The following is a 27024-nucleotide window of genomic DNA, read 5'->3' as shown; positions in this document are numbered from 1 at the left end:
GGGTGCGGTGGCTCACGCCTGTAATCCCAGCACTTTGGGAGGCTGAGGCGGGTGGATCACTTGAGGTCAGGAGTTCGAAACCAGCCTGGCCAACATGGTGAAACCCCATCTCTACTAAAAATACAAAAAAATTAGCCGGGCATGGTGGTGGGCGCCCATAATCCCAGCTACTTGGGAGGCTGAGGCAGGAGAATTGCTTGAACCCGGGAGGCAGAGGTTGCAGTGAGGCGAGATCATGCCACTGCATTCCAGCCTGGGTGACAGAGCGAGACTCCATCTCAGAAAAAAAAACAAAGAAAGAAAAAAGGATCAGCAAAGGGAAAAAGGGCAGGGCGCAAAGTCTGGAGGAAACCAGGCACAAGCTTCCAAGGGTCCTCTCCCAGGGAAGCTGCACAGTACACACTGAATTCCCCAGGCAACAAGATGTGACAATACATGTGAAATGTTGTCTAGCAGGCAAGCTGGCCTGAACCTGGGAGTTCAGGGTTTTCATCAGTGCTCAGCCATGCAGGCAACCACTTCCTGACAGGTACCAAAATTCTGGACTCCCAGGAAGAAAGCAGGTGTCAGCATAAACCATACTGTTTGCAGAAACAATTTAGGCAGAGAGCCACTGTTATCAGTTAGGAATGGTGGGGGCACTCCCAAGATCTAAGTTCCCAGATGCCAGCCAAAGACCTGCAAGCAGGTATTTCTAAAGGGCAGCAGTCTTAGGTCTGCTATGTTAACTCTTTCCTGCACAGCAGCACATGAACACAGCAGGACAAGGGCTATATAATGTTTATTATTATTTTTATCAAACTATATATATTTTTCTTTCTTTTTTTTTTTGAGACAAGGCCTCACTCTGTCATCCAGGCTGGAGTTCAATGGCACAATCCTGGCTCACCACAGCCTCAACCTCCTGGGCTCAAATAATCCTCCCACCTCAGCCTCCTGAGCAGCTGGGACTACAGGCATGTGCCACCACATCCAGCTAAGTTTTGTATTTTTTGTAGACATGTGGTTTCATCATGTTGGCCAGGCTACTCTCAAACTACTGGGCTCAGGTGATCCTCGCCCTTCAGCCTCCTAAAGTGCTGGGATCACAGGCATGAGCCACCACACCTGGCCATACATATATTTCTAGCAGAAGTAAAAACAGGAAAGGAAGGGAGGAAGGAAAGAAAATGACTATAAAAGTATAGAAATTGTAGCTTCTGTAGTAACAAAAGAGAGCCATCAATAGGGAAGATTATACCACTAAAATCTAGAACAAGGAAGACAGGTCAATGTCTTAGTGTAGAGATGATTGTTAAACATCTCTGAGGTTAGTTTTAGTGACTAGGCTTTAAATGAACTAGAAATTAAATTAATTGCCTATGCATAGTAATACCCACTGCTCAGACATTGCTATCTCAGATGTCACACTTCTAGCCCTGCTCAATAGCCTGTCCTTTCTTCTTACCTATGTAGACTCTTTTCCTAACCAGACTTTGGGGCAGTCAACACTTGCACTGTGCAATACAGTGGCCATGAGCCACAGCCAACTATTAAGACCCTGAAATATGACTAGTCCAAATTAAGATATGCCATAAGTTACACTTATTTTACAAATACAGTTTGTGCATCCCTAATTGAAAAATCCAAAATCCTAAATGCTCCGAAACTTTCTGAAAACCGATATGACACTTCAAATGAAAAATTCCACACGTAAATACTTAACACAAACTTGTTTCATTCAAAAAATTATTTAAAATATTGTATAAAATTACCTTCAGGCTATGTATACATGAAACATAAATGAATTTCGTGTTTTAGCTTGGGTCCCATTCCCAAGATATCTCATTACATTTATGCAAATATTCCAAAATCTGAAAAATTCTGAAATCTAAAACACTTCTGGTCTCAAGCATTTCAGATAAGGGATGCTCAACCAGTGTCATATTCCAAAGACTTAGTATAACAAGGTAGAATGCAAAATAGCTCATTGATGATTTTTATATTGATTAAATGTTGACATGACCACATTTGGCATATGTTATGTGAAATAAAATGTCCTTTTTATTTTTTGTGGGTTTTTTTCTTTTTTTGAGACAGGGTTTCACTCCTGCTGCTCAGGATGCAGTGCAATGGCATGATCTCAGCTCACTGCAACCTCCGTCTCCTGGGCTTAAGCAATCCTCCCACTTCAGCCTCCCAAGTAGCTGGGGCTACAGGCACGTACCACCATGCCTGGCATATTTTTGTAGAGATGGGGTCTCGCCATGCGGCCCAGGCTGGTCTGGAACTCCTGGGCTCAAGCAATCCACCTGCTTCTGCCTCCCAAAGTGCTAGGATTACAGGCTTGAGCCACTGCACCAGCCCTTTTTGTTTTTTTAATGAGGATATTAGAAATGTTAAATTACACCGTGGCTTGCACCTGTGGCTCAAATTATAGTCCTATAGGACAAGGTTAGTCCACACCCTCTATAAATTATCCCATCAAGCTTTCTCGGCTTCCTTCAAACCTAGCATGGAGGCCGTACCTCAACGTCTGTCGCGTTGGAGAAGAATTCCAGGCATGTCGTCTTCCCACTTGCAATATTGCCCTCGACACAGATCTGGCAAAAGACAAATGCACATTAGAGCCAGAACTCAAGCACCCAGGGGAACTTGAGGCATCAGGGAATGATGGCTAGGGAAAAGGCTCACGTGAACAGCATAATTGGTTCAGTCCAAGACTTTCACATGTAAACCAAAATCCCTCCTTGGGAAACTGGCAAGGTCCCATTGTTAGTAATAACAGATAAGCCGATCCTCCCCAAGTGGCAGGCTCATATGGTTCCCCCAGACCAGACCCTCCTTTACGTCAACTCCTAAACCATACACAGCTTGTCTGCCCAGCCCAGCTCTGCCCTTCCTTAGTTCAACCCCACAGACTATTAGATTTTAGGCCTAAGTGTCCTGACTCCTTAACGAGAGCTTAATCAATGGCTTTGAGGCTAGGAAACACATATATGTTATCTAGAATCAAATTCACTGCTTTACAGAAAAAAAAGCACTTGGTCACTGACTGGAAACTATTAGGAAAGGGGAGAAGAAAAAAAGAGCAAGGACTTTGTTAAGCACCTTGTCACAGGCCAAGCCCTGAGACAGGTAACACACCATTATCACATGTAACCTCACTGACACCTGGGAAGGGTAAGTCCTAAAATTTTTCACAGAAAAGAAAAATGAGGCTTGTCGAAGACAATAAAGCAAGGACAGCTTGAACCTAGACTCTGCTCACACTGACTGCACCTGGGAGGGAAAGGGGGTCATGGCACTAGTGGGAGGGGCCAGAAACAGCCTTCTGGGGTCTACCTATACCAAAGATCAAGGAGCATCCTAGAAGTAACTCATCTTAGGGAGAGAAGGTATTCCAGGCAGCGGTTCTCAGCTCTGGCTATATGCTAGGACCACCTGGGACCTTTTAAAAATCTCTACAGGGATGCCACAGCCCAGACCAATTACACCACAATCTCTGAGAGTGAGACTCAAGCTTCAGTAACTTTTGTTTTTTTTCTTTGAGACAAAGTTTCACTCTTGTTGCCCAGGCTGGAGCACAGCGGAGTGATCTCAGCTCACTGCAACCTCCGCCTCCTGGGTTCAAGCCATTCTCCTGCCTCAGCCTCCTGAGTAGCTGGGATTACAGGTGCCCACCACCACACCTGGCTAATTTTTTGTATTTTTAGTAGAGACATGGTTTCACTATGTTGGCCAGGCTGGTCTCAAACTCCCGACCTCAGGTGATCCACCCACCTCAGCCTCCCAAAGTGCTGGGATTACAGGTGTGAGCCACCGCGCCCGGCCAAGCCTCAGTAACTTTTAAAGCTCTCCAGGAAATTTCAATGTGCAGGCAAGGTTGGGCACCACGAGGCTGGAGCAGAGCTTCTCCATGTCTAGTCCACAGATGCCTGCTTCAGATGCACCAGAGGAGCTGGTTAAACATGAGGTGGCACCAGGTAGCATCCAGACCCTCTAAATCCGACTCTAGGCTGGAGCCCTTGAACCTGTGGCCCAGTGATTCTGACCAAGCTCTCCTCAGCCAAGCACTGCTGATGACATAGGCCCAGTGGCTCTGGCTCCAGCAGATGGCCACAGGCAACGGGCAGCTCCAATACATAAGAAGACAAACTGTCCCCTGAGAACACATGTTAGACATCCTCCAGGGGCACACACAGAGAGGGGCCCGACCTGCTGCACAGAGGTCTGTTCCTTTGCACTCGTGCTGGAAGCACCCAGAGAAACCTGGGCAACACAGGTAACTTGCCCAAGTGCCAGACTTGGCTAGGGAAGAATCAGAATTAGAATTCACATCCAGGCCCTTTCTCACGACTCCTGATGGAGCCTCAGTCACACCTCACATAAACACCAGGTCACAGTGGGCCGTCTCACCCCACCCCACGAAAGTCTCCCCAGCAACTAGAACTCTGTCAGCTGGCGGAGAAGGTTCCTCCTGCCTTGATCCTAACGGGTATCCAGGAGACACAAGGCCACTCTCCCATCCTGGGTCCCTCCCAGCCCACTCCTTTAGAGCCCCAAACTACAAAATGAACCCAAGGGAATGAACAAAAGGGCATGAAAAGACCCCATTAGGGCACTAATGGATTTAATTTTTTTATTGTTCTTTAAAGAAAACTTTTCCTCTTCCTAGATATATAGAAAGAGCTCAACCTAGACATCATTCTACAGAGCCTTTTTTCTTTCCTGTTCATTGCAAGCATTTTAACAGGTTGTTCAGATAAGCTCTTCTCCCAGAAACTTGTTCCTATTCCCAGCATGAAATCCTGAAGAGTTGGTGAATGTTAGGCCCTGAATGAGCTCAGCCAATTTGCCCTCCGGTTTAGAGCAGGCAACGCAGGAAGAATCTCACGAAGTTCCCCTGAAATGGAAGGGGGAACAGGAAGCAAGCAAAAGGAGTCTTTACATTTCTTTTTAAAGTGATGTCTAAAAATATTGTAAGGGAAGTGCATGCCCATTGAAGAAAATACAGAAAATCAAAAAGGAGAAACTATCACCCATAATCCCAATACTAAGAGATAAACCCCATGACGTGAGCATATTTCATGCCAAACATTATTTTCTATACAGTCCTCATCTTTGAGCACGTTTCAACTGCTTATTGAAGGCCTATGCTGTGCCAGGCACTGTGTACTCAGGACCTCGTTGCAACAGCCAAAGAGCTCATGGGTGTGTGGAGGAAAGCAACAGGAAACTGTGAAAAGGAGATGGTCCCCACGCTGTGGGAGCACATGGCCAGCCTGGCCCAACGCTCTGTGACTACGCTACAATTTATCTCCATTTTCCTCTGCTATGAGCCCTTGAGTCCAATTTTCCATGATTATAACTGAAACTGTGATGAGCCATCTATCCCTATTATAAGTAACAATATTTAATCTTTCCTAAAAATGGAAATTAAGCATTCTTGTGCTAAGAATACATTCTCAGTGGCCAGACGCAGTGGCTCAGGCCTGTAATCCTAGCACTTTGGGAGGCCAAGGCAGGGGATCATTTGAGATCAGGAGATCAAGACCAGCCTGGCCAACATGGTGAAACCCCGTCTCTACTAAAAATACAAAAACTAGCCAGGCTTGGTGGCAGATGCCTGTAATCCCAGCTACTGGGGAGGCTGAAGCAGGAGAGTCGCTTGAGCCTGGGAGCTGGGAGGCAGAGGTTGTGGTGAGCCGATATCACACCACTGCACTCCAGTCTGGGTGACAGAGTGAGACCCTGTCTCCAAAAAAAAAAAAAAGAAATACATTCTCACACACAAGAATGTATGTATGCATGAATATATGTATATGTTTATGAATATGCATATATGTATTTATCAGTTGGATTTCTCTGATCAAACCTTGAATATTACACAATCTCTAAAAGAAGAAAATAAAAATCACTCATAAATCCCAGCAATCATTGTCATTTGGATGTTTAATTAGAACCCAGGGTTCCAGAGGCAAACTGGCTTGGGTGCCAAAGCCTCCACAGGAAGAAACCAAGTATCTTGTCTTATCAAAGACCCTGAGAAATCTGCAATCAAAAGAAACTTGCCCAAACCTCTAACAACTGGCAAGTGGATAAACAAAGAGCACTACAGCCACGCCATGAATACTACTCAGCTATAGGAAAAAATGACATACTAATACCTGCTACAAGGCAGATGCACGTCAAAACATTATGCTAAGCAACCGGGAGTGGTGGCTCACGCCTCTAATCCCAGCACTTTGGGAGGCCTAGACAGGCGGATCACCTGAGGTTAGGAGTTCGAGATCAGCCGGGCCAACGTGGTGAAACCCTGTCTCTACTAAAAATACAAAAATTAGCTGCACGTGGTGGCACATGACTGTAATCCCAGCTACTTGGGAGGCTGAGGCAGGAAAATGGCTTGAACCTTGGTGGCGGAGGTTGCAGTGAGCCAAGATCATGCCATTGCACTCCAGCCTGGGCAACAGAGCGAGACTCCATCTCAAAAAAGAAAAAAAAATGTGCTAAGTGAAAGAAGCCAGATACAAAAGATCCCATGCTATATGTTCCATTTTATATGAAACGTCCAGAAAACGCAAATCCCTAGAGAGACAGGAAGTAGATTAGTGGTCACCTGGGGCCAGAAGAGACTGCAAATGGGCACGAGGTTTCTTTTTGGAGTAATGGAAATGTTATAAAATAAGATTGCACAGCCTGGGCAACATGTAGAAATCCCATCTCTACAACAAATACAAAAATTAGCCAGGCATGGTGGTATGTGCCTGTAGTCCCAGCTACTTGGGAGGCTGATATGGGAGGATCACCCGAGCCCAGGAAGTCGAGGCTGTGGTAAGTCGTGATTGTGCCACTGCCCTCCAGCCTGGACAACAGAGCCAGACCTTGTCTCAAAAAATAAAAAATAAAAATAAAATAAAATAAAATTAGATTGTAGCAGTGTTTACTCTGTAGTGCTGTTTACTCTGTAAATTTACTAAAAAATCATTGAATTTTACATTTAAAATGGGTGAATTTTGTGGTATGCAAATTACAATAAAGCTGTTTTAAAAAGGAACCCAGCTGAATTTAACATTCAAATAACTAAGGGAAAACACTTTTACCCCAACACACCACAAACTCTCTCTTATGTGCTCCTTGTTAACCCCACAACTATCTCTTAACTAGACTGAGAATTTCGGCATTAATAATATTTCTTTCCTGTTTGTTTCCTAAGGACAGTTTTTTTTTTCATTTGGGATCGTACTTCATATCTTTTGTTGGTTTTGTTATTTTTTTTTCATCTTTTACATAACGAGTGCCTTCCCAGGTCACTAAATATTTTTCAAAAACATGGTTTTTAATGGCTTTACATATTCCATTATATAAGATCTGTCACAATTTATTGAACTCCCTACTATTTGATTTTTTTTTTTTTTTTGAGACAGGGTCTCGTTCTGTTGCCCAGGATGGAGTGCAGCGATGCAGTAACAGCTCACTGCAGCCTTGACCTCCGAGGCTCAACCAACCCTCCCACCTCAGCCTCCCAAGTAGCTAGGACTACTGGTGCATACCACCATGCCCAGCTAATTTTTTGTATTTTTTGTAGAAACAGCATTTTGCCATGTTGCCCAGGCTGGTCTCAGACTCCTGAGCTCAAGCAATCCTCCCACCTTGGCCTCCCAAAATGCTGGGATTATAGGCATGAGCCATTAGGCACGGCCCTGTTGGATGTTAAGTACTGTCCAGTTATTTTATTAAAAAATTTTGTTGTGATACTCAATTATTTGATATTGTAAACTGTGCCATGTGATGGCTGCACCATCCACCCAGACACTTTTAACGCTCTGGACATCTCTCCTCATCCACCAACACCAGTCAACCAACCAGCAACTCCACTGGGCCCTGCTTTCCCACTCAGCTGCGGGCTCTGTGCCATCTCTAGTTTAGTTAAGGTCTCTCCCCTTCCAGTCTGGCCCAGCTGGGCCCTCCACTCATGGTCCCCCACATCGCTCCCTGAGAGGCAACCCAGATCGTGCTGGGTGGGAGTGAAGCCCTTCAGTGACTCTGGGTTTTAGGACTTATTCGCAGTCCCTCTACACCTATCCCCCAGCCCTCCCCAGCCGCCTCTCTAAGGACTGGCCACAAGCCCAGGCCTGCAGGTTCTCTTTCTTCTGTGACTTGCACCTGTTCCAACACTCCTGCCTCAAACTCTCCTCTATCTCCCAGCAGACAATAAGGCTTCCCAAAGCTCCTCTCAGTCATCAGCCCCCCTACTCACAGCCCCCATGCTCACTGCTGTTCTAGTTCCACCATTCTCCTAGTTACTGCTGTCTCCCCCATCAGACAGACCTCCCCCATCAGACAGACCGCAGACTCCCAAATGTCAGGGCTGTTTGATTGCCAGGTGCCCAGGTCCTAGCCCAGTGCGTCCCACACAGGAGCTCACAGGACTTGAATGGTTACAAACAGTCCTGAGCCTGAATGCAGGCTCCATACCACTTTCTATGAACTAGCTATGTGTCTGGGGGCACATCCAAACCACACCCAAAAAGCACAAAGAACAGGCCCAGCTCACATCAATTCTAGCTCAATAATTAATAAATATCCAGGCACAGTGGCTCACACTTGTCATCACAGCTACTCAGGAGGCTGATGCCAGAGGATCACTTGAGCCCAGGAGTTGGAGGCCAGCCTGGGCAACACAGCAAGACCCCGTCTCTTAAATATATAAACAAACAATAATACATTAATTACCATCCAGCTCAACTTTGCATTTCCCTCCCCTTCTATGGCACCCGCTGGCATATCTTTCTCCTAATTTCAACAAACTTCCACAAATCTCAAGCATTTCAATCCTCTCTATGTGATTTCACTACTTCTTCCCAAAAGCCCTCCATCACCCTGAGTACCCTGGTGGCCTGCCCACACTGTCTACCCTCTGCAGATCCCAGCCATGGTACTCCTGCCACCACATGCCAAGCCACCCCCTTCCCAGCCACAGGAGCTAGGGACTTCCAGTTCTTTTAAGGAATTAAGCCTTGGTTGGTGACCAAAATATCACTCCCTACCCCAGCCAACTAAAGCACCCAACATCCTCATGGACACCAACCTGACCCTTCTTTGACCTTCAAGCTCACACTAGTCACAGCCCCAGTCCAGAGCCAGCATCTCGAAGCCACCCTGATGACTGAACCCACATCTGTGAACCCTCATGGTTTCTCTCTGATCCCCTGCCCACCCACCAGTCTCAGCACTAGGGGGAAAGGGTGGTGGTCGACAGAGCTTCCCTCACATCTGAGCTGCCCAAACCAAGATGAAACTGACCTTCCCCACAACACAATGAGCGTCTTTCAAATCCTTTCACAATCATCCCTTAAGCTTTAACAGCCCAAATCTACCTGAAGGATACAAATACTTGTGTGCTCCTACCTGTGCAGACTCTGGGGAAAGATACAAGAAATTGGTAACGGAAGTGGCCTCCTGGGAGGGTGACAGACTTCCTTCACCCTGGAGATCCTCTTGTATTTTTGCTTTTACTCTGGAATGTATTTTTGCTTTTTACTCTGCTTTTTTCTCTCTCCTCTTCAAAAAAATAAATAAAAATTATCCTAGAGCGTACACATAAAAGAGGGACTTACCACTGATTTTTGCTCTTTTTCCTGTTCTTTATCTACAAAAGAAAGGAAATCAGTTTTTAAACTCACTTTTAAATAACTCTCCTCTGCCCTAATTTGCTACATGACCACAAAAACACTAATGTTTATGCTCACTCCCGGCCTAAAAATATTTTCCATTTTGGGCGCCCTCCGAGGTTGGAGGCGCGCACCACCGTCTCGCCTACATGCCACCCTGGGCTGCAGCTGCGGCTGCGTGGGCCCCCAGTGTGCTCGAGTTCTTTCACTTACTACATTATACTTTGCATTTTCCACGTTATTTATTTAGATCTTCACAGACTGGATGTTAAGCAAGTGGAAAGGCAGAGCAGCCTCCACTCGGGGTGCACGGGGAAGAGGGGGCGGCGGGCGTGGGTTTGGGCCTGGGACCCAGGTGTTCCTCTAGGCCCAGGGCGGGCATCGCTGCCCATCCGCCCCACAGGTGGTTCTGAGGCGTCTCTCAACAGCCATATGGCGGACACCAGAACCCAGGTATAAGAGTGACCCGTTTCTGAGTGGGTCCCCACTCCCAGGGAGGGCAGGAGAGCGCCGGGGGCGTAACCCCCTCCCCCACGCTGGCACCAGTGTGAGGAGAATCGGCTTAAGGCAGCTCTCAGTCCCCGTCGCCCCCAAGGTCGAAATAATCGGGGCAGGAAATGGGTCGGGGGACCCGAGTTTGGGCCGGAATGTTCAGAGCGTGTCCGTCCAGCTTTTTAAAGCCCCTCTCCCCATCCCATAACAAAAGCCGGGCGCAGAACCCCATCGCCCCCCGCGCTCGCTGCGGTCTCGCTCCCGGGTAACGGCCGATGGCCGCCCCCGCCCCCGCCGCAGCCGGGGAGGAAATCCCGCGTCTCGGAGGAGGCGCTTCGGGCTCGGGCGGGTTCCGGGTGCCGAGGGGCCCGGAGTAGGTGGGCGCATAGGGGCTCCTGGGAGGCGGGACCAAGACGCGCGTTACCCGGAGGCCAGGCCCCGCGCTGCACCCTCCGCGGCCCGGGGCCTGAGGCCGGGCTCCCGGGGCTTCCCGGCCCAAAACAGCGCAGCGCCCGGGCGGCCCAGCCCCGCAGCGGCCGCAGCAGCATAGCCGGGCGAGCGGATCCAGAGGCCAAAGCTTCCTTCCTGTGCGAGTCGGCGCGGGCGACTGCTGGTCCAGCCCTTGCGCGCCGCCTGGATCCCGGCTCCTGGCCCTTAAAGAGACCTGGTCGCATTTCATCTTCTCAGCGAGAGGAGAAATACTCGAAGGGAGAGGTTCCCCGCTGGCAGCCAGAAGCCTTCCCACTGCTAGGACGCTGGCAGAACGCACCCATAACTTGGCAACACTCGGAGGATGGATGGCAAATAATACCAGCGACTGATGGGTTAATTAATTATTGCAGATTACTTAATTGAACACCTTCTGTAATCAGACACCTGGCACACACTCATGATGTCACTTATTCCTCCCAACAACCCTGGAAATAGATATTGTCTCTCCCATTCTCCGAGCTTGTCCTCAGAGAATTAGGTAACTTGTTCAAAATGGTCAGAAGCAACAGATACAACTCCTTGCTCTACTCTTTCCCCGCTTCTCACTACTGCACTTGACTAGTCTTTTTAAAACATAAATTTTTTGGCCAGGCACGATGGCTCACGCCTGTAATCCCAGCAGTTTGGGAGGCCGAGGAAGGCGGATCACCTGAGGCCAGAAGTTCGAGACCAGCCTTGGCCAATGTGGCGAAACCCCATCTCTACTAAAAATGCAAAAATTAGCTGGGTGTGGTGGGGGGGCACCTGTAATCCCAGCTACTCAGGAGGCTGAGGCAGGGAAATCGCTTGAACCTGGGAGGCGGAGATTGCAATGAGCCGAGATCGCTGCACTGCACTCCAGCCTAAGCAACAGAGGGACACTTTGTCCCCCCAAAAAAAAAAAATTTTTTTTAATGATCAGAAGCGGCTGGGCGCGGTGGCTCGGGCCTGTAATCCCAGCACTTTCGGAGGCCGAGGAGGGCAGATCACTTGAGGTCATGAGTTCAAGACCAGCCTGACCAACATGGCCAAACACTGTCTCTACTAAAAATACAAAAATTAGCTGGGCGTGGTAGCACACGCCTGTAATCCCAGCTACTCAGGAGGCTGAGGCACGAGAATCACTTGAGTGTGGGAGGCGAAGGTTGCAGTGAGCTGAGATCATGGCCACTGCAATCCAGCCTGGGCGACAGAGTGAGACTATGTCTCAAAAAAAAAAAAAAAAAAAAAAAAATCAGAAGCATTCATTAACGGGTGAAGCTAGAATTCCAGCCCATTTCTCTTGCTTTGCAGCTGGAACTCTTTCCTCTGAACTTTGACAGTTCCAGCGTCTAGACTCTAAACGTACTAGATCCCTCCAGAGGATGCAACCAAATATTCCGACTGTACAGACAAGTAGGGGCTAGGGAGGAAGCATGTAAATTCCATCATACTCAGCAAAAATTCAGCCCAGATGTGGAGTCACAGAGTATTAGAATTCAGCAGGCCCAGGGCCAGTAACCGGAGCTGTTGCCAACCTTGACTCTGAAGGTTCCAGTGCTTGCGTGGAGGGATTTATCACCTCTCCCGGGAAGGCATGATGCTGGCAGTCACCACTAGGCAGGGGGAAGGAAGTCATTTGCCTCTAGGTCTGTTGCATCATCTTGTGCTTCCTGCATATCTGCCACACACCTAGCAAGTGTGCTCTCCGTAAATAAACTTCAGGATTAAGGCCATTTTTGTGAGTGATTTGTGATGAAGCTGTTGGAGGTAACTGCCGATCAGATTTAAAGGAATGAAATGGACTGAAGCTGAGACGGGCAGGATCCAAACAGATCTGAATGAACTGGGGTGATGGCCAAATTATCCAAGATAGAATTTAAATCACATAAAAGGAGCGACATATACTTCCCATCCCTAAAAAGGAATGCCCCAAGACGGTGGAGCTCTGGCTTCATGGCAGCACTTGAGAAAACATGAATCGAAGTATCTGAAGGGACTCAGGCTGTTCCACGGAAGAACAAGTACCAGTGGGAGGCGAAAGTAAAAATATGCAGAACAAGTCCAGACTGTGATGCCCTGTGGGCTTGGATAGGACCTGAGGCTGCACACATTCTGCACCAACTACGTGCCAGAACCTGGGCCCTGCAGGGAGAGAAGCAGACCAGTCCCTGCTTTTGTGGAATTTGTATTTTTATTATATATATCAGCTAGCAATAAACGCTGAGAAGTGATGGTGGCTGCTCTAGACGGGATGACCAAGAGAGATCCCCTTTAAGGAGGTGATATTCACAATGCCCAAGGTGTTGGGAGATGGGGCCGCCATTTCTACACCTCCCTCCCTCTCCTCTGCTCCCAACTCTGGGAGGACTTCCCGACAGGAAGACTTCTCAGGAGAGCTGGAGTGCTGCCGTCATTAACGCCAGGCCAGAACACGGCGGGCTAACAGATCGCTGGCCGGCGTGCCCACCTCTAGGTCTGCTAATATGTACCCAGCTCTAGGTCCGCTAATGCGCTACGCGATAACTGAAAGAGAGGACAAGCCAGAACGGACGGCCGAAAGATCCCGTGGGGGCGCATGCGCGAGAGCGACCGCGGCGCCGTGCGCATGCGCGCAAGAGAGCGGGAAGCCGAGCTGGGAGAGAAGTCGAGGAGGGCGGTGCTCCGCCGCGGTGGCGGTTGCTGTCGCTTCGCAGAACCTACTCGGGCAGCCTGCTGAGAAGAGTTGAAGGGAAGTGCGGCTGCTGGGTCTGCAGACGCGATGGATAACGTGCAGCCGAAAATAAAACATCGCCCCTTCTGCTTCAGTGTGAAAGGCCACGTGAAGATGCTGCGGCTGGTGAGGCCGGGCCGCGGAGGGAGGGAGGCTGATGAAGCTGCTCGGGGGCGGGAGATGTGGGTATGAAGTGCAAAGCTAAACGCCCTGGTTGCTTTTCAACCTCGCTTTGATCAAGATTGAAAGGCAAGGCATGGCCTCGTGGGGGAAGAAGGAGAGAGATACGGCACTGTCCTCCCCGTAGGAGGGTTTAGGGACACACTCATTCATGAAAACCAGAGAGGGCGGGGCGCCGTGGCGCACACCTGTGGTCCCATCACTTTGGGAGGCTGGGACGGGAGGATCGCTTGAGCCCAGGAGTTTGAGGCTGCAGTGAACGGTGATCGCACCACTGCACACACGCCTATGCGACAGAGAGGCCCTGCCTCTAAAAAAAAAAAAAAAAAAAAAAAAAACCTTTTTTTTTTAATTAAAAATCAGATCTACCCAAATGGTCTACATTTGGACCCACAAACCGGGTACGTAGGTTACCAGGCGAGACAACTGCAGTTATACCTCTCAGAAGCCCACAAGATTTGAAAGAAAAAAAAGCCTCAGGGGTTTCGGTGAATGTTGTGTGGACTTCTGTAAGACAGACGTTTGATGTGACTGAGTTCAAGTCTGATACAGCCCAGAACCAGGACAAGGAGAGAACTCCTCGTTTCTAGGAGCAGACTTCCTACCGGGAGCAAGGCAGTCGCTTCTGAACAGGTTTGGAGAAAGTTGATCATTTGGAGAGAAGTGACCTAGCTAGTTAGAGAAGTGGAAACTATCCTAGTTGAAGGAGTCTATTCTAGAAACTCATCATTGAAGGAATTCACAGAGAAACCTTACAGGGAAGGAAAAAAATAAATCGTTTTAAGTTTTAAAGAGTTGACATGGGAGAGGCGAAATGGAGATAGTTCAAAGTTACAAGGAAAACATTTCCAATTAATGTGAGGAGGAATCTTATATTGGGAGAGCTGCCAAAACTAAATGGCCACTTGGGAAGGCAGTACATTCCCAGACAAAAGTACCAGGCATAAGTGAGCACTTGGTGAGGATGTTATAAAGGAGACTCAAACTTAAGGTGAGTGCGTTGAACAAAGTGCATATAAGATCCTTCCCACACCAAAAGTCTGTGATTGTGAGAAGTAGCTTTCATATCATGTAAGTTGAGATACATAAGAGGTTTAGAAAACCACTCTGGAGTTGAGGGAAGGAGAGATAACTTTTGATTGGGAGTAAATACTCAGGGCAAAAGTGACCAGAAGGTCTGGGATCTTGAACACTGAAAAAGGAAAGATCTTGAACACTGAAGGGGGAACCATGTTCTGTGAGAATGGTTAGTTTTTGACATATTAATTCCCTCAACAAGCCATTTGAATACTTAATATGGTCCAAACTCTGGGCTAGGAGCTGGAACAGCAAAGATGAACCAGGACAAAAATCCCTGACTCATGGAGTTCTTCAGTTTAATTATGAAACAGACACATGAGCAGATAGTTAAGATGTGATAAGGTGGAGATAGAACACAGAAGTGAGGCGTCTAACCAAGGAGAGGTGTCAGAAAAAAACTCTTCCTAGAGCAATCTAGGGTTGGATCTAAGAGCCGCCTGAGTAAAGGCATGTAGGCAAAAAATAGCACAATTGATGCAGAGAAATATAAGAAGTTGAGTGTTACCTCATTTATTCAACAAATAATCTGTGTAATGCCTGTCATGTGCCAGGCACTGTTGCAGGCTCTTGAAAAATACTAGTGAAAAAAAAAACAAAGATCCCTGCCTGCATGGAGTACACATATTGGGATGGGAGGGCAGGGGAGGCAAACACAATACATTTTAGTATTCTAGAAGGTGGTATGTGCAGTGGAACAAGAGAAAAGTAAAAGCCAGGTAAGGGAGTGTAAGGCGGGGAAGGAGTTGCAGAGAAAAATTGCAGTAATGAATAGAATTCTAGGCTTTGTTGAGATGACATCTGATCAAAGATTTGAGTGAGATGAGGGAGTTAGCTATGAGAATACCTGGAAGAAGAGTGTTTGAAGCAGAGAAAATCCAGTGCAGTGGCCTTATGGCAGGAATGTGTGGGAAGGCATCAAGAAAGAGCAAGGAAACCAGCATAACTGGACTGGGGTGAGTGAGTGAAGATGAGGAAGGTTTTAAGTAAAGTATATGATCTAACTTACATTTTAAAAGTATACTAGGCCAGGCCGGGTGGCTCACCCTGTAATCCCAGCACTTTAGGAGGCCAAGGCAGGCAGATCATTTGAAGTCAGGAGTTCCAGCAGCCTGACCAACATGGTGAAACCCCATCTCTACTAAAAATACAAAAAAAATTAGCCAGGCGTGTTGGCACATGCCTGTAATCTCAGCTACTCGGGAGGCTAAGGCAGGAGAATCACTGGAACCAGGGAGACAGGGGTTGAGGTAAGCCGAAATCACCCCACTGCACTCCAGCCTGGGTGACAAAGTGAGACTCCGTCTCAAAAACAAACAAACAAAAATATACTAGCTGCTATGTTAACAGTAGATTGGTAGGGAAGGACAGAAGGGGATTGCTTCAGGGGCAAAGGTAAAACCAAGGAGACCAATTGCAGTAATCTGGGCAAGAGATGATGATGGTGGCTGGTGGTAGCAGAGCAGGTAATAAGAAGTAGCCACATTTGGGATATAATATTTTGAAAGTAGCACCAACAAGATTTGCCAATGAGCCAGATGTGGGGAAAAAGAAAGAGGAGTCCAAGACAGCTTCTAAAGTTTTTGGTCTAAGCAACTGGAAGGATGGAGTCGCCATCCACTGAGATGAGACAGCCTATTGATAAAGCAAATGTGAAAAAAGGATCAGGAGTTTGATTCATGTGGATAAATTGTGAAGCAAGTCTTTTCTCAAGAAGTAGACAGGAGCCAAATTGTGGAAGATCTTGCAAACATGGTGAGAAGCAGGCTCTAAAGACCCTGGAGAGCCATTGAAGAATTGTAAATAGATGAAGAAATGCGTAAACAAATTTGCATGTTAGAAATTTCGTCATGGGCCGGGTGCGGTGGCTCACGCCTGTAATCCTAGCACTTTGGGAGGCCGAGGCGGGTGGATCACAAGGTCAGGAGATCGAGACCACAGTGAAACCCCGTCTCTACTAAAAATACAAAAAATTAGCCGGGCGCGGTGGCGGGCGCCTGTAGTCCCAGCTACTCCGGAGGCTGAGACAGGAGAATGGCATGAACCCGGGAGGCGGAGCTTGCAGTGAGCCGAGATCACGCCACTGCACTCCAGCCTGGGCGACAGAGCGAGACTCCGTCTCAAAAAAAAAAAAAAAAAAAAAAAAAGAAATTTCGTCATGATAGTTCATGGAAAAGATGCTGAAAGGCAGTAGTTGTAAGGATGAAGAGGAGGGAGTGCCCAAAATGTTTAGGCATTAAGTCAGTAGGACCCGATTATTGATCAGTTGAGGAATGGGTAGGAACAGTGATCTTAGGTTCCTGACATGGGTGATAAGGTAGATTGTGCTACCACCAGTTGAGGTTGTGAATCCAGGAGGAAGGGGCAGGATTTCGGTTTTAGACATGGTGAATTGAGATTCCTGTAGGTTATCCAGATAGGGATTCTAAATGGCTACTTGGTGTGAAATGTGGAGAATGGACCTGGGTTAGAGACCCAGACTCATTGAGTGGAATGAGAATGACAGCATTTTACAGGGGAGAATAAAAGGAGAAGAACCCACCAAGAGAGAACAGTCGCAGAGGTTTAAAATCTCGGAGAAGTGACATGGGAGCCAAAAGAAAACAGTAGGGGGAAAGATAGCCAATGGCAATAACGTCATAGGGGTCTACTAGGATAAGGAATGAAAAATATTCATTATAAAACAGCAGCTCAAAGTACTGGAAAAAAAGCAAAAATCATTCATTAAATTTAGTATTTCTGAAATCACTGATGTTAGCAAAAGCAATATCCATAGAGCGGTAATGTCTGAGATATTATTGGTGAGATATGTAAAAGATAACTGGAAACAAAGGCCAGGAGCTTAGGAAAGATGTAAGAGCTGTAAATATAAATCACAGGAGAACACAGTTTGACAGAAACCATAGAAAGGTTTAAGGAAATGGAGTAATCACCAGTGCAAATTACCATGATGCAAAAAGGTTACAGAGGATAGGGACTGAAAAAGTGGCCTTTCATTTCATAATCTGTGGGCTGAAGACCTTGGTCCAATAGAGTAATCGGAGTAGTTTGAGATGATGTGTTGCTAATAGTAATTATATTATAAAGAATGAAGTTACTTAGTAACTAGTTATTTGTAATCAAACTGACCAATTTAGAAGTTTAAAAGAAGGGCATATTTATGCTAATAAAGTAATTGGAAGAATTATGAATAAGTAACCTATATGGACTTAAAATGAGTATGTATATGTTACCAGCTGAGAGGATATTTTAAAAGTCTAGCCAGGGAAGACTCTTGACCAAACCATTTACCAAAAACACAGAGCTTTGGAGAGAACTTTATTTCCTAAGAACATTGACAGAACTCCCTTGGGACCCACCAGCTATTTTTTTCACTTAACATTGCCATGTTCTGTATCTTCATTTGGAAATGAAGAAATTTCAGAGTTTTGGTTTTTTTTTTTTTCCACTTAAAATAGCATAGATTCTGATTGCATTGTTTAGGTGGAAGTGTATAAAATACGGTACTTTGGTAATAAAGCTATTAAACATCAGAATTGTTTTTCTTTGACAATTTTTTTTTGTTTTTGTTTTTGAAACAGGGTCTGGCTCTGTCACCCAGGCTGGAGTGCAGTGGCGCAATCTCAGCTCACTGCAACCCCCGCATCCTGGGTTCAAGCGAGTCTCCTGCCTCAGCCACCCGAGTAGCTGGGATTACAGGCGCCTGCTACCACACCTGGATAATTTTTGTATTTTTAGTAGAGACAAGGTTTCACCATGTTGGCCAGGCTGGTCTCAAACTCCTGACCTCAAGCGATCTGCCTGCCTTGGCCTCCCAAAGTGCTGGGATTACAGGCATGAGCCACCGCGCCCGCCCTGACAATTTGTTATGAAACTTGCTCCTCAGTATTTTTCATGGCAACATTCTAAGTTTAAATCTGACAGTAGACTCCAGATTGTTAAGAATTAAGGAGTGATAAATGGATGGTAAGAAATTATAGACAGCCAGTATACAGATTTTTGAAGAAGCGTAACAACAGTAGAAAACAGAACAAGGGTTTCTGTGGGGAGCAGGATAAAAGGAAGGAGTATGTGTGTGTGTATTTAAAAGAAGACGACTGAGATGTTTCTAGGATGATGAGAAAAGGAGCTAGCACAGGACGGTTTGAAAGTACAAGAGGGAACAGAGGTACTTGGTGGAAAAAGATCAAGAGCACTGATGTGGGAAGTGATGGTGTCAGAAGCACAAGAGGAATAATTAATTAGACTTAAAACAGAGAGGAATACCCAGTCCTCTAAAAGACAAAGAGAAATCAATATCCATACACTTTAGCCATGGCTGTTTTATATGTGTGTGTGTATATGTAGAAACCCCAGTATCTGGTTATTTTTGTTTATTTGGAGATGAGGTCTCATTATGTTGCCCAGGCTGGTCCTGAACTCCTAGCCTCAAGCGATCCTCCTACCTCAGCCTCCCAAAATGCTGGGATTACAGGCATGACCCACTGTGCCCAGCCTATTATTTTAGAAATTGTCATTTTTACAGTTTAAATTTGTATTCAATTGTCACTGAATAAATCATGGGTTTTTTTCTTCTAGGCACTAACTGTGACATCTATGACCTTTTTTATCATCGCACAAGCCCCTGAACCATATATTGTTATCACTGGATTTGAAGTCACCGTTATCTTATTTTTCATACTTTTATATATACTCAGACTTGATCGATTAATGAAGTGGTTATTTTGGCCTTTGCTTGTAAGTGTTCAGTTTCATCCTTAAATTTTACTTTTTCCTACCATAGTGAGATATTCTAATGAACTCTGTTTTTTGCTTCTCTTAAACCTTTAAGGTAATCTCTGTTAGGCTTAGGAAGGAGGAGCTCTGCACATTGCTAATGTGCCCTGTATTGCCTTGGGAGAGGGTCTCAAGGATGCAGGGCAGCCACAGAGCATAAGTTCTCTGTGCACCATCTATCAGTAGATGCGGCTGACGCTTCTGTTAGAATTCACTTGGATAGATCTTCTAAAGAAATTTAAATTTAGGACCATGTTAATAAAATTATAGTGCATTCTTAATCTTTATTACCTATTTGAATGCATGTTAATATGGCCTCAAAATTGGAATAGAGATGGAGACAGATACACAAGTGTCTATCCTTGCACATCCTTGGTCACTAAATGGAAAATCAAACTAATTGGGGAGGCTAAAGTACAATGTTATCTCACTTGAAAATATCTGTAGTTATTACTAAATAATGTTAGCACCTCTTATATTTCATAGTATATAGACTGCAACCTGCCATACTCATATCATTAGGAATAACTGCCCAGTGGAATGCCCAGATGGTTCTGAAAACTGTCAAATTGGGCAGATTGAAGTTATTCCTTAAGATGTATGCAGCCCCTCAGCCTGGACTAGAAGCTGATTCTAAGAAAAACTGAGTGACTTCTCCTCTGTCCTCTTGCAAGTCTCATTCCCAGCATCCTGTCTCCGTAGGTCTCCCTCCTAAATCCCCCTGCTGCCCTTCTCCTCTTTGGCTGGACTGATTGCTGCCATGTCTTCCTCAGCTGCACTGGTCTCATCCTCTTGGATGCCACAGTGCTAATATCCAAGCTGATAATTCCTATTAACAAGAAAAGACTTTAGAGCTATTCTTAAACCATAAGCATGCCTTTAAATGGTACCTTCTGGAACCACCTTCAAGGCCAGTGGCAAGCATTCCAGGCAAATCATAAGCTTTTTAAAAGTCCTAAAAGGGAAAAGCTGGGAAATAGGATCTTCATAGCCCCTCTCCTCTCAAGACTACTTGATGTACACTTCAGAGCTGGACTTGGTTGGAGGGAGGTCTAGGAGAAGAGATTACAAAGTCTTCCTCAGTTGGCCCTCATTTAGTGGCAGAAAGGGTTAAACTAAATTGTTCTAAAGATTTCTTCAAGAAGATAATGAACACTGGTCCACATCCTCTTGTATAGTTGCTCTTCACACTCTGCTTCTCTAGAGTTTAATAAAACTAACACATTTTAGCCTTTCTTTTTTTCCAAACATAATTCCTTGGAGTTTCTAACATGTCCCAGTAATAAACTTGGAGCCGGGAGTGTAACAGAATACACTGAGAGAGAGTAGCTTATATGTAGCACACTGAAAGGAATAGTCCCCAAACCTCTAAGGATCAAACTTTACTGATACTGTATCTCTTAGAAATGGGGTGTTATATGGGTAACTAAGTTTTTGCTCCGTTACGAAACCCAGAATCCTTTCTGATCTTGATCTATTGAAATTATTTATTCAGCAAATGTTAAGTATTTGCTAATCCTAGATTCTGTAATTGGTTCTTTGTAAGACAAAACAAAAACCTTGTACCTCAGAAGCTTTAAATGCACCCAGGAAGCAACACAGAGAATAGGTGCTGTGATAGATATACACCTAGGATGGCGTGGATGCAACCCAGCAAGGGAAAGGGACCAAATCACAGTAGCCTGTGAAGAAAAACTGCCCAAACTGAGGGCCAAAGGATGAAACGTAGTTAGCAGATGACTGATACAGGGAAGGGAAAGTGCTTTTCTGCTAGAAAAGCAGCAGCATATGTGAGGGTCTAGGTGGAGAAAGAGCATGACCCTCCAGGACCTGCAGGTGTATCTGAATGGTTGGGTATTGAGTTGTGAACAACAGCCGGGGCAAGAGTGAGGTTTGTGACAACAGGGTCAGGGCATACAAGGGTTTGTGTGCTCTGGACTTTAACCCAAAAGCTATTGGGAGTTTTTGGAGGTTTTTAAATAGGAGAGTGGCATGATCAGATGATCAGCCTCCATGTCTTGAGAGGATACTGAGAGAGGAAGAATATGTTTAAGGAAGGGTGCAGGAGAGCAGTATGTAATGAGTTTAGCTTGATAAATACTAGATTTTAGTTACTTATGGGATATTCATATGGAGATGTTCAGAAATGGTGTGAAACTTAAGAGGAGCTAGAGCTGCAGCTTTAGGAATCATCACCTTGTGATGTTAACTGAGCTCGGACTGGCCAAAATAGTTCAGAGAGAGTGTAGAGAGAGTTGAAGGTAAAACTGGGAAACGCCAACATATGAGATGAGGAGTGGCCAGAAAAGGCAGGAGAGCACCAAAGTGTGACTGGTGTCACCAAAGCCAAGACGGGAATACATTTCAAGAAGAATGGACACATTTAAACAGAAAGATAAGTATACACACACACACACACACTTTCTCTCTCTCTCTCTCTCTGCCCCGTGGTGACCTTCTCCAGAGGAGTTTGCCTCCAGTGGTCAAGTGACAGGAAAGTTGTGGGACTGAGCAGGCAAGGAAGGAGACAACTAGAGGGGTCATCTCTGAATTGAGGAAATATGGCCAGGGACAAATAAAAGTAATGAATAGAGTGAGGTCCCTGCAGAGTGGAATTGGAGCCAGAGCACAGGTGGAGAAGTTGCCTGGGGATCTTACCTAAAGTGTAGGACACAGAGATGGCTGACTGTTCCAATTAATCTGTAGGTGGGGAAAAGGTAACTTATAAGTACTTCCATCTGCTAGCCACTGCCTTTGCTAACTAGGAGAGGGCTTGGTCATCTCCATTCAAATTGTCCCAAAGTTGTTGTCCTGATAACAGTCTGTAGAGCAGGCCTTCTCTGGTTGTTCCCCCCAAGAGCCCCAAATGACAGAAAACACAAAAAACCAGTCAACCCGTGGCTTTGAGGAGGTATCTAAGCATAGGCTCAGAATTCCTTTGAAATCCCTATTTTTGTAATTAAGTTTACATTCTACTCTGTGGCATATAGATGTTTCATTTTTAATATAAAAGAAATGGTCTAAATTACTCTTAAGGATCATTGGTGTTCCAGGGCAGGCATATCTTTTTTTTCCCCCTGTGGTTCTCTGCGCTCCCTAGAACACCGCTTTGATCCAAAGCCATCTATAAACACTTGCCCAGATTGCTCACAGGAGGCAGGCTGCCTGTCTGAAGTAGGAGTGTGGTCTGTTGCCTTTTGAAGCAGAGCAAATATCCAACACAGAAGAGAGTTAACCTAGAATAGCTGTCTCAGTATCTCCTACAAATGAGAACTTTTTTCTTCCTAAGTATATCTGATCTTGCCCTACCCCCATTGAACCTGTTCCTACTTTCTTTCTAATAACTGCTTTTCTAAATTACCAGGGTTTTGCAGTTTGCTATTTGTGTTATTCCTTCCTGCCTGTGGTTATCTGCAAACATACATAAACCTTTCTCAACTAGACAGTTTACCTTTCCCATGCTACACATCCATTTTAAAAATGTAAAATTGCACTTCTTGACGTCACAGTTAAGAATGAAACTAATTTTTACTTTGTAAAAGTATTAAGTGAATGAGCTATATCATCAGCAATAATAACATAATTGGTCATCCATTGCATAGAGATGTCTGTGGGGGTTTCCTGAAATTACCATTTTCTCTTAAGTATGTGCTATTTTAAGTTTTATTAATTGCCTTTTTTTTTTTTTTTTTTTTTGAGACGGAGTCTCGCTCTGTCACCCAGGCTGGAATGCAGTGGTGCAATCTTGGCTCACTGCAATCTCCATCACCTGGCTTCAAGCAATTCTCCTGCCTCAGCCTCCCAAGTAGCTGGGACTGCAGGCGCTCACCACCATGCCTGGCTAATTTTTGTATTTTTAATAAAGACCGAGTTTCACCATGTTGGCAAGGCTGGTCTTGAACTCATGACCTCAGGTGATCCACCCGCCTCAGCCTCCCAAAGTGCTGGGATTACAGACATGAACCACAGCGCCCAGCATTAATTGCATTTACTAACTTAAAGTTTGATATACAATGTAGACTACTCTGCATTTTCTAATGTTATTAAAAATGAGCATTTTTACTTCCCATGGCACCCCTTCTACCTTAAACTTTCTACATAATGCATAATCTACTTTATTTCCTAATCAGGTGAGTTTTCCCTTCAACTACATTTATGTTAAGTAAAAAAGAAATAAAAAGCTTTTTAAGTAAATGATTGGCATATTACAGGTAAAAGAAAACCACTAGGTGTCATTATAGACCAGATACTATCTAGGTATCATTTTACAGTGACATTTTGGTTTCCTGAAAGATAGATGCTAAATAAGTTTGTTTAATAAAATGAAACTTTCAAAATATTTAGGAAGCTGACTCCTTTTGTTGAAACAGTCTCACTCTGTTGCCTGGGCTGTAGTGCAGTGGTGTGATCTCAGTTCACTGCAACCTCTGCCTCCCAGGTTCAAGCAATTTTTGTGCCTCAGCCTCCCAAGTAGCTGGGATTACAGGCATGCACCACCATGCCTAGCTAATTTTTGGTTTTTTTAGTAGAGACAGGGTTTCACCATGTCGGCCAGGCTGGTCTCAAACTCCAGGCTTCAGGTGATCTGTCCGCCTCCCAAAGTGCTGGGATTACAGGCGGGAGCCAGTGCATTTCGCCTGCTGCCTTTTTTTTTTTTTTTTTTTTTTTTTTTTTTAGCATTGCTTGGTAGTCTTCATGTAAGGCTCAGCTTTGTTGTGTGTTTTTAGGATATTATCAACTCACTGGTAACAACAGTATTCATGCTCATCGTATCTGTGTTGGCACTGATACCAGAAACCACAACATTGACAGTTGGTGGAGGGGTAAGTGGAAGTCTTTCTGCTTTCTTTCTTCAGGTTTTATCAGAATGCAAATTTATTTGGAAAACAGATGTAAGAATAGAAAGCTGTACTATATTCATCCTTGAGGTTCCTAGGCCAATATACAGTGCCTAGTGGCTTAATATTTTTGTCTGTGAATGCTTGCCCTGATTAACATAAAGGAGTATGATTTTATACTAGAAGCAGAATTAACCCAATAAAGAGGTTCCTACAGATTTCTTATAGGTACATAGGGCTAGACTAGACTGACAAAAGCTACTGGAATCAGTTACAGCACTTAGCTCTGAGAAACCTGATGTCAAGCAAAACAAAACAAAAAGATGGATGAGTTTCATAGCTCTCCCTTTTATAGAAAAGGATACATACCATTCGTTAAGATGAGACAGACTGTTTTGAGCTCAGTTATTTCTTGTTCAGATCCTTCAGATAGAATATAATAGATGATGTCCTTACGGTAAGAGAACATTGGCAGGGCACCTTGCAACTAAAGGATCATTTTGAACCCTACTTGAAGAGAAGCAGATCAATTCCATCAGACTTCATCCTAGAAAGCAATCCAGAATATGACTCAAGTAATTTAGTTATAGTTCTATCTTGTATTCTTCTAAGATTTCTCATACAAGGTTCAAAATCATTTAGCTTTTCTAGGTTCTGACCTAGAGAATTGGATTAGAAAGTTCTTAGATAAATCTTCCTACTTCCATGTTCTTTCATAGTATGGGTCACTTAGGAGAACTCTCAGCCATATATGTCAGAACCCATGATTTTCATCTCCCTTAAGCCCTGAGCAACTTCATGAGGAGTCAGAATTATTCTAGAAATGAGATAGCCCTGTATCAATTTCCCCCAGTTGTTGTTGAAGATAATACTCATCTTTCTACTATGAAGAAGGAAGGACCAGGCATAGGATTTACTTTCATTCACTTTTTTACTCATTCATTCATTTACTCATTTCTTAAGTGTACTTTGGCAGGGGCTGACAAAATACAGAGTGCTATTCAGTATAGTAACCATAGTTGCTAGCCACATGGGGCTACTGAGCACTGGAAATGTGGCTAGTCTGAATCAAGATCAGCTGTAAGTATAAAAATACACATTTAATTTCAAAGATTTATTACCCCCAACAAGGAATATAAAATATTTTGTTAATAACTTTGTTGATTACATGTTAAATGATAATATTTTAGATATACTGAGCTAAATATATTAAAATCTATGACTTATTTTTTTTTTTTTTTTTTTCTGAGACAGAGTCTCTCTCTGTCGCCCAGGCTGGATGGAATGCAGTGGTGCGATCTCAGCTCACTGCAGGCTCCGCCTCCTGGGTTCACGCCATTCCCCTGCCTCAGCCTCCCAAGTAGCTGGGACTACAGGCACCCGCCACCACACCTGGCTAATTTTTTGTATTTTTAGTAGAGACGGAGTTTCACCTTGTTAACCAGGATGGTCTCAATCTTCCAACGTCGTGATCCGCCTGCCTCGGTCTCCCAAAGTGCTGGGATTACAGGTGTGAGCCACCGCGCCCGGCCGATTTATTTTTTTCTTTACATTTATAATGTGGCTGTTAAAAAATCTTTAATTATGTGGCTATGTTACATTGGTGACTCACATTATGCTGCTTTCAGACAGCACTGACTAGAGTGTGAGCCCCGTCCTCAAGTTGCTTAGAGCCTAACACAGGAGACACAAGTGGAAACTGCTGTATATAAGCTGTTGACAGGGAGCTGCAGGGTGCAGAAAAGAGGAAACTACCTCTCTGGCAGTGGAATTGCTGTTTGCTGAGAATAAAGGAGAAAAAAGGGAAAAGGTTCCAGGTAGAGGAGCCAATATTGTACAGAGTACTAGTCATGAAAAGATTGGTAGAAGGTATTCAGTGTGGTGAGAACCTAGGAGGCAGTGGCTTGAGACTCTGGGTGGAAAAGGAGACTGTGAGAGCCATGTCTGGAGCCAGGAAGCCAAACTTCCTGACCACTGGAAGAAGCTGACCAAACGCCATGCAAGGAATGACATCTCCGTCTCCCACCCCCGGCACAAGCTCTCAGATAGCCATCAGAGTGTCTGAAGGCCCCCATGTGTTCTTATTTATTGTTTTTATCTAATTTTACTTTCTTAAGGCCTATTTAGAATCTCACCCCTTAAGCAGATGTAGCCTAGCCTTTGAGAGTTCACTTTGGATCATCTTATTAACTCCAGTTTTCTGGAGCTACAGTCCCCATGATTTAATATTGAGCTGGTGTTAACTTTGACCTTTTCTTCTGTAGAGTTTGTCAGTAGTGAAGTCAGAGTTGAACACTGGGGTTAGAAATATTAATAACTAAATATCCTCAGTAGGGCTTAAAAGAATACATGCAAGAGCAGGTCAAGAGATAAAAGCAAACAAGTATGGATTTCAGAGCCCACACTGCTTCATTATTTTTCTGCTCACTTAAATTATCTTTTCTCTTTCTATAGGCAAGTATTTAGAAAACTTAGCAATGAGGAGAATAAGATGATCTCTGAAGTCTCTCCATGTTGGTATTAGATGAAGCACAGGGAGCAATCCGAGTACCCTAGCAAGAGAGGAATCTAGTGGGCAGACCACTTAAAACTTGTGTGAATGACAGAGTGGGAACCATGGTTAGGGCAGTGACGCGTGTCTTTCTTTCCAGGTGTTTGCACTTGTGACAGCAGTATGCTGTCTTGCCGACGGGGCCCTTATTTACCGGAAGCTTCTATTCAATCCCAGCGGTCCTTACCAGAAAAAGCCTGTGCATGAAAAAAAAGAAGTTTTGTAATTTTATATTACTTTTTAGTTTGATACTAAGTATTAAACATATTTCTGTATTCTTCCACATATTTT

General features: G+C 44.9%; 2 protein-coding genes across 5 annotated transcripts in view; one reads left to right on the top strand and one right to left on the bottom strand.

The window, feature by feature from the left end:
• Window positions 1-25651, bottom strand: part of TK2 (thymidine kinase 2) — a 54581-nt gene extending 28930 nt beyond the window's left edge. Inside the window, exons 1-4 of one of the 2 annotated variants that reach the window (XM_030795835.1) lie at window positions 25616-25651; window positions 24552-24729; window positions 9603-9634; window positions 2508-2582 (exon numbers count right to left, since the gene is read on the bottom strand). In XM_030795835.1, the coding sequence (XP_030651695.1) occupies window positions 2508-2582; window positions 9603-9634; window positions 24552-24651 (207 nt within the window). In that variant the 5' untranslated portion in view covers window positions 24652-24729; window positions 25616-25651. Of the gene's footprint in view, window positions 1-2507; window positions 2583-9602; window positions 9635-10572; window positions 11055-24551; window positions 24730-25615 lie in introns of those variants that run through there. The other variant, XM_030795827.1, reaches the window with a different exon arrangement.
• CKLF (chemokine like factor) lies at window positions 12669-27020 on the top strand. 3 transcript variants are annotated; one of them, XM_003263139.4, is made up of 4 exons: window positions 12669-13437; window positions 19147-19305; window positions 24072-24167; window positions 26834-27020. In XM_003263139.4, exons 1-4 carry the CDS (start codon window positions 13360-13362, stop codon window positions 26957-26959), a joined length of 459 nt encoding a protein of 152 aa, XP_003263187.2. In that variant the 5' UTR covers window positions 12669-13359; the 3' UTR covers window positions 26960-27020. The 3 variants fall into 3 exon arrangements, with proteins under 3 accessions (XP_003263187.2, XP_030651733.1, XP_030651727.1); XM_030795873.1 differs by lacking the exon at window positions 19147-19305 and having other exon boundaries at window positions 26834-27018; XM_030795867.1 differs by lacking the exon at window positions 24072-24167 and having other exon boundaries at window positions 26834-27018.
• The last annotated feature ends 4 nt before the right edge of the window (window positions 27021-27024 follow it).

The sequence above is a fragment of the Nomascus leucogenys genome, chromosome 2 (assembly GCF_006542625.1).
Source record: "Nomascus leucogenys isolate Asia chromosome 2, Asia_NLE_v1, whole genome shotgun sequence".
NCBI classification, from domain to species: Eukaryota; Metazoa; Chordata; class Mammalia; order Primates; family Hylobatidae; genus Nomascus; species Nomascus leucogenys.
Note: the sequence above shows the minus strand (reverse complement) of the source record. Positions and strands in the feature narration are given on the sequence as shown.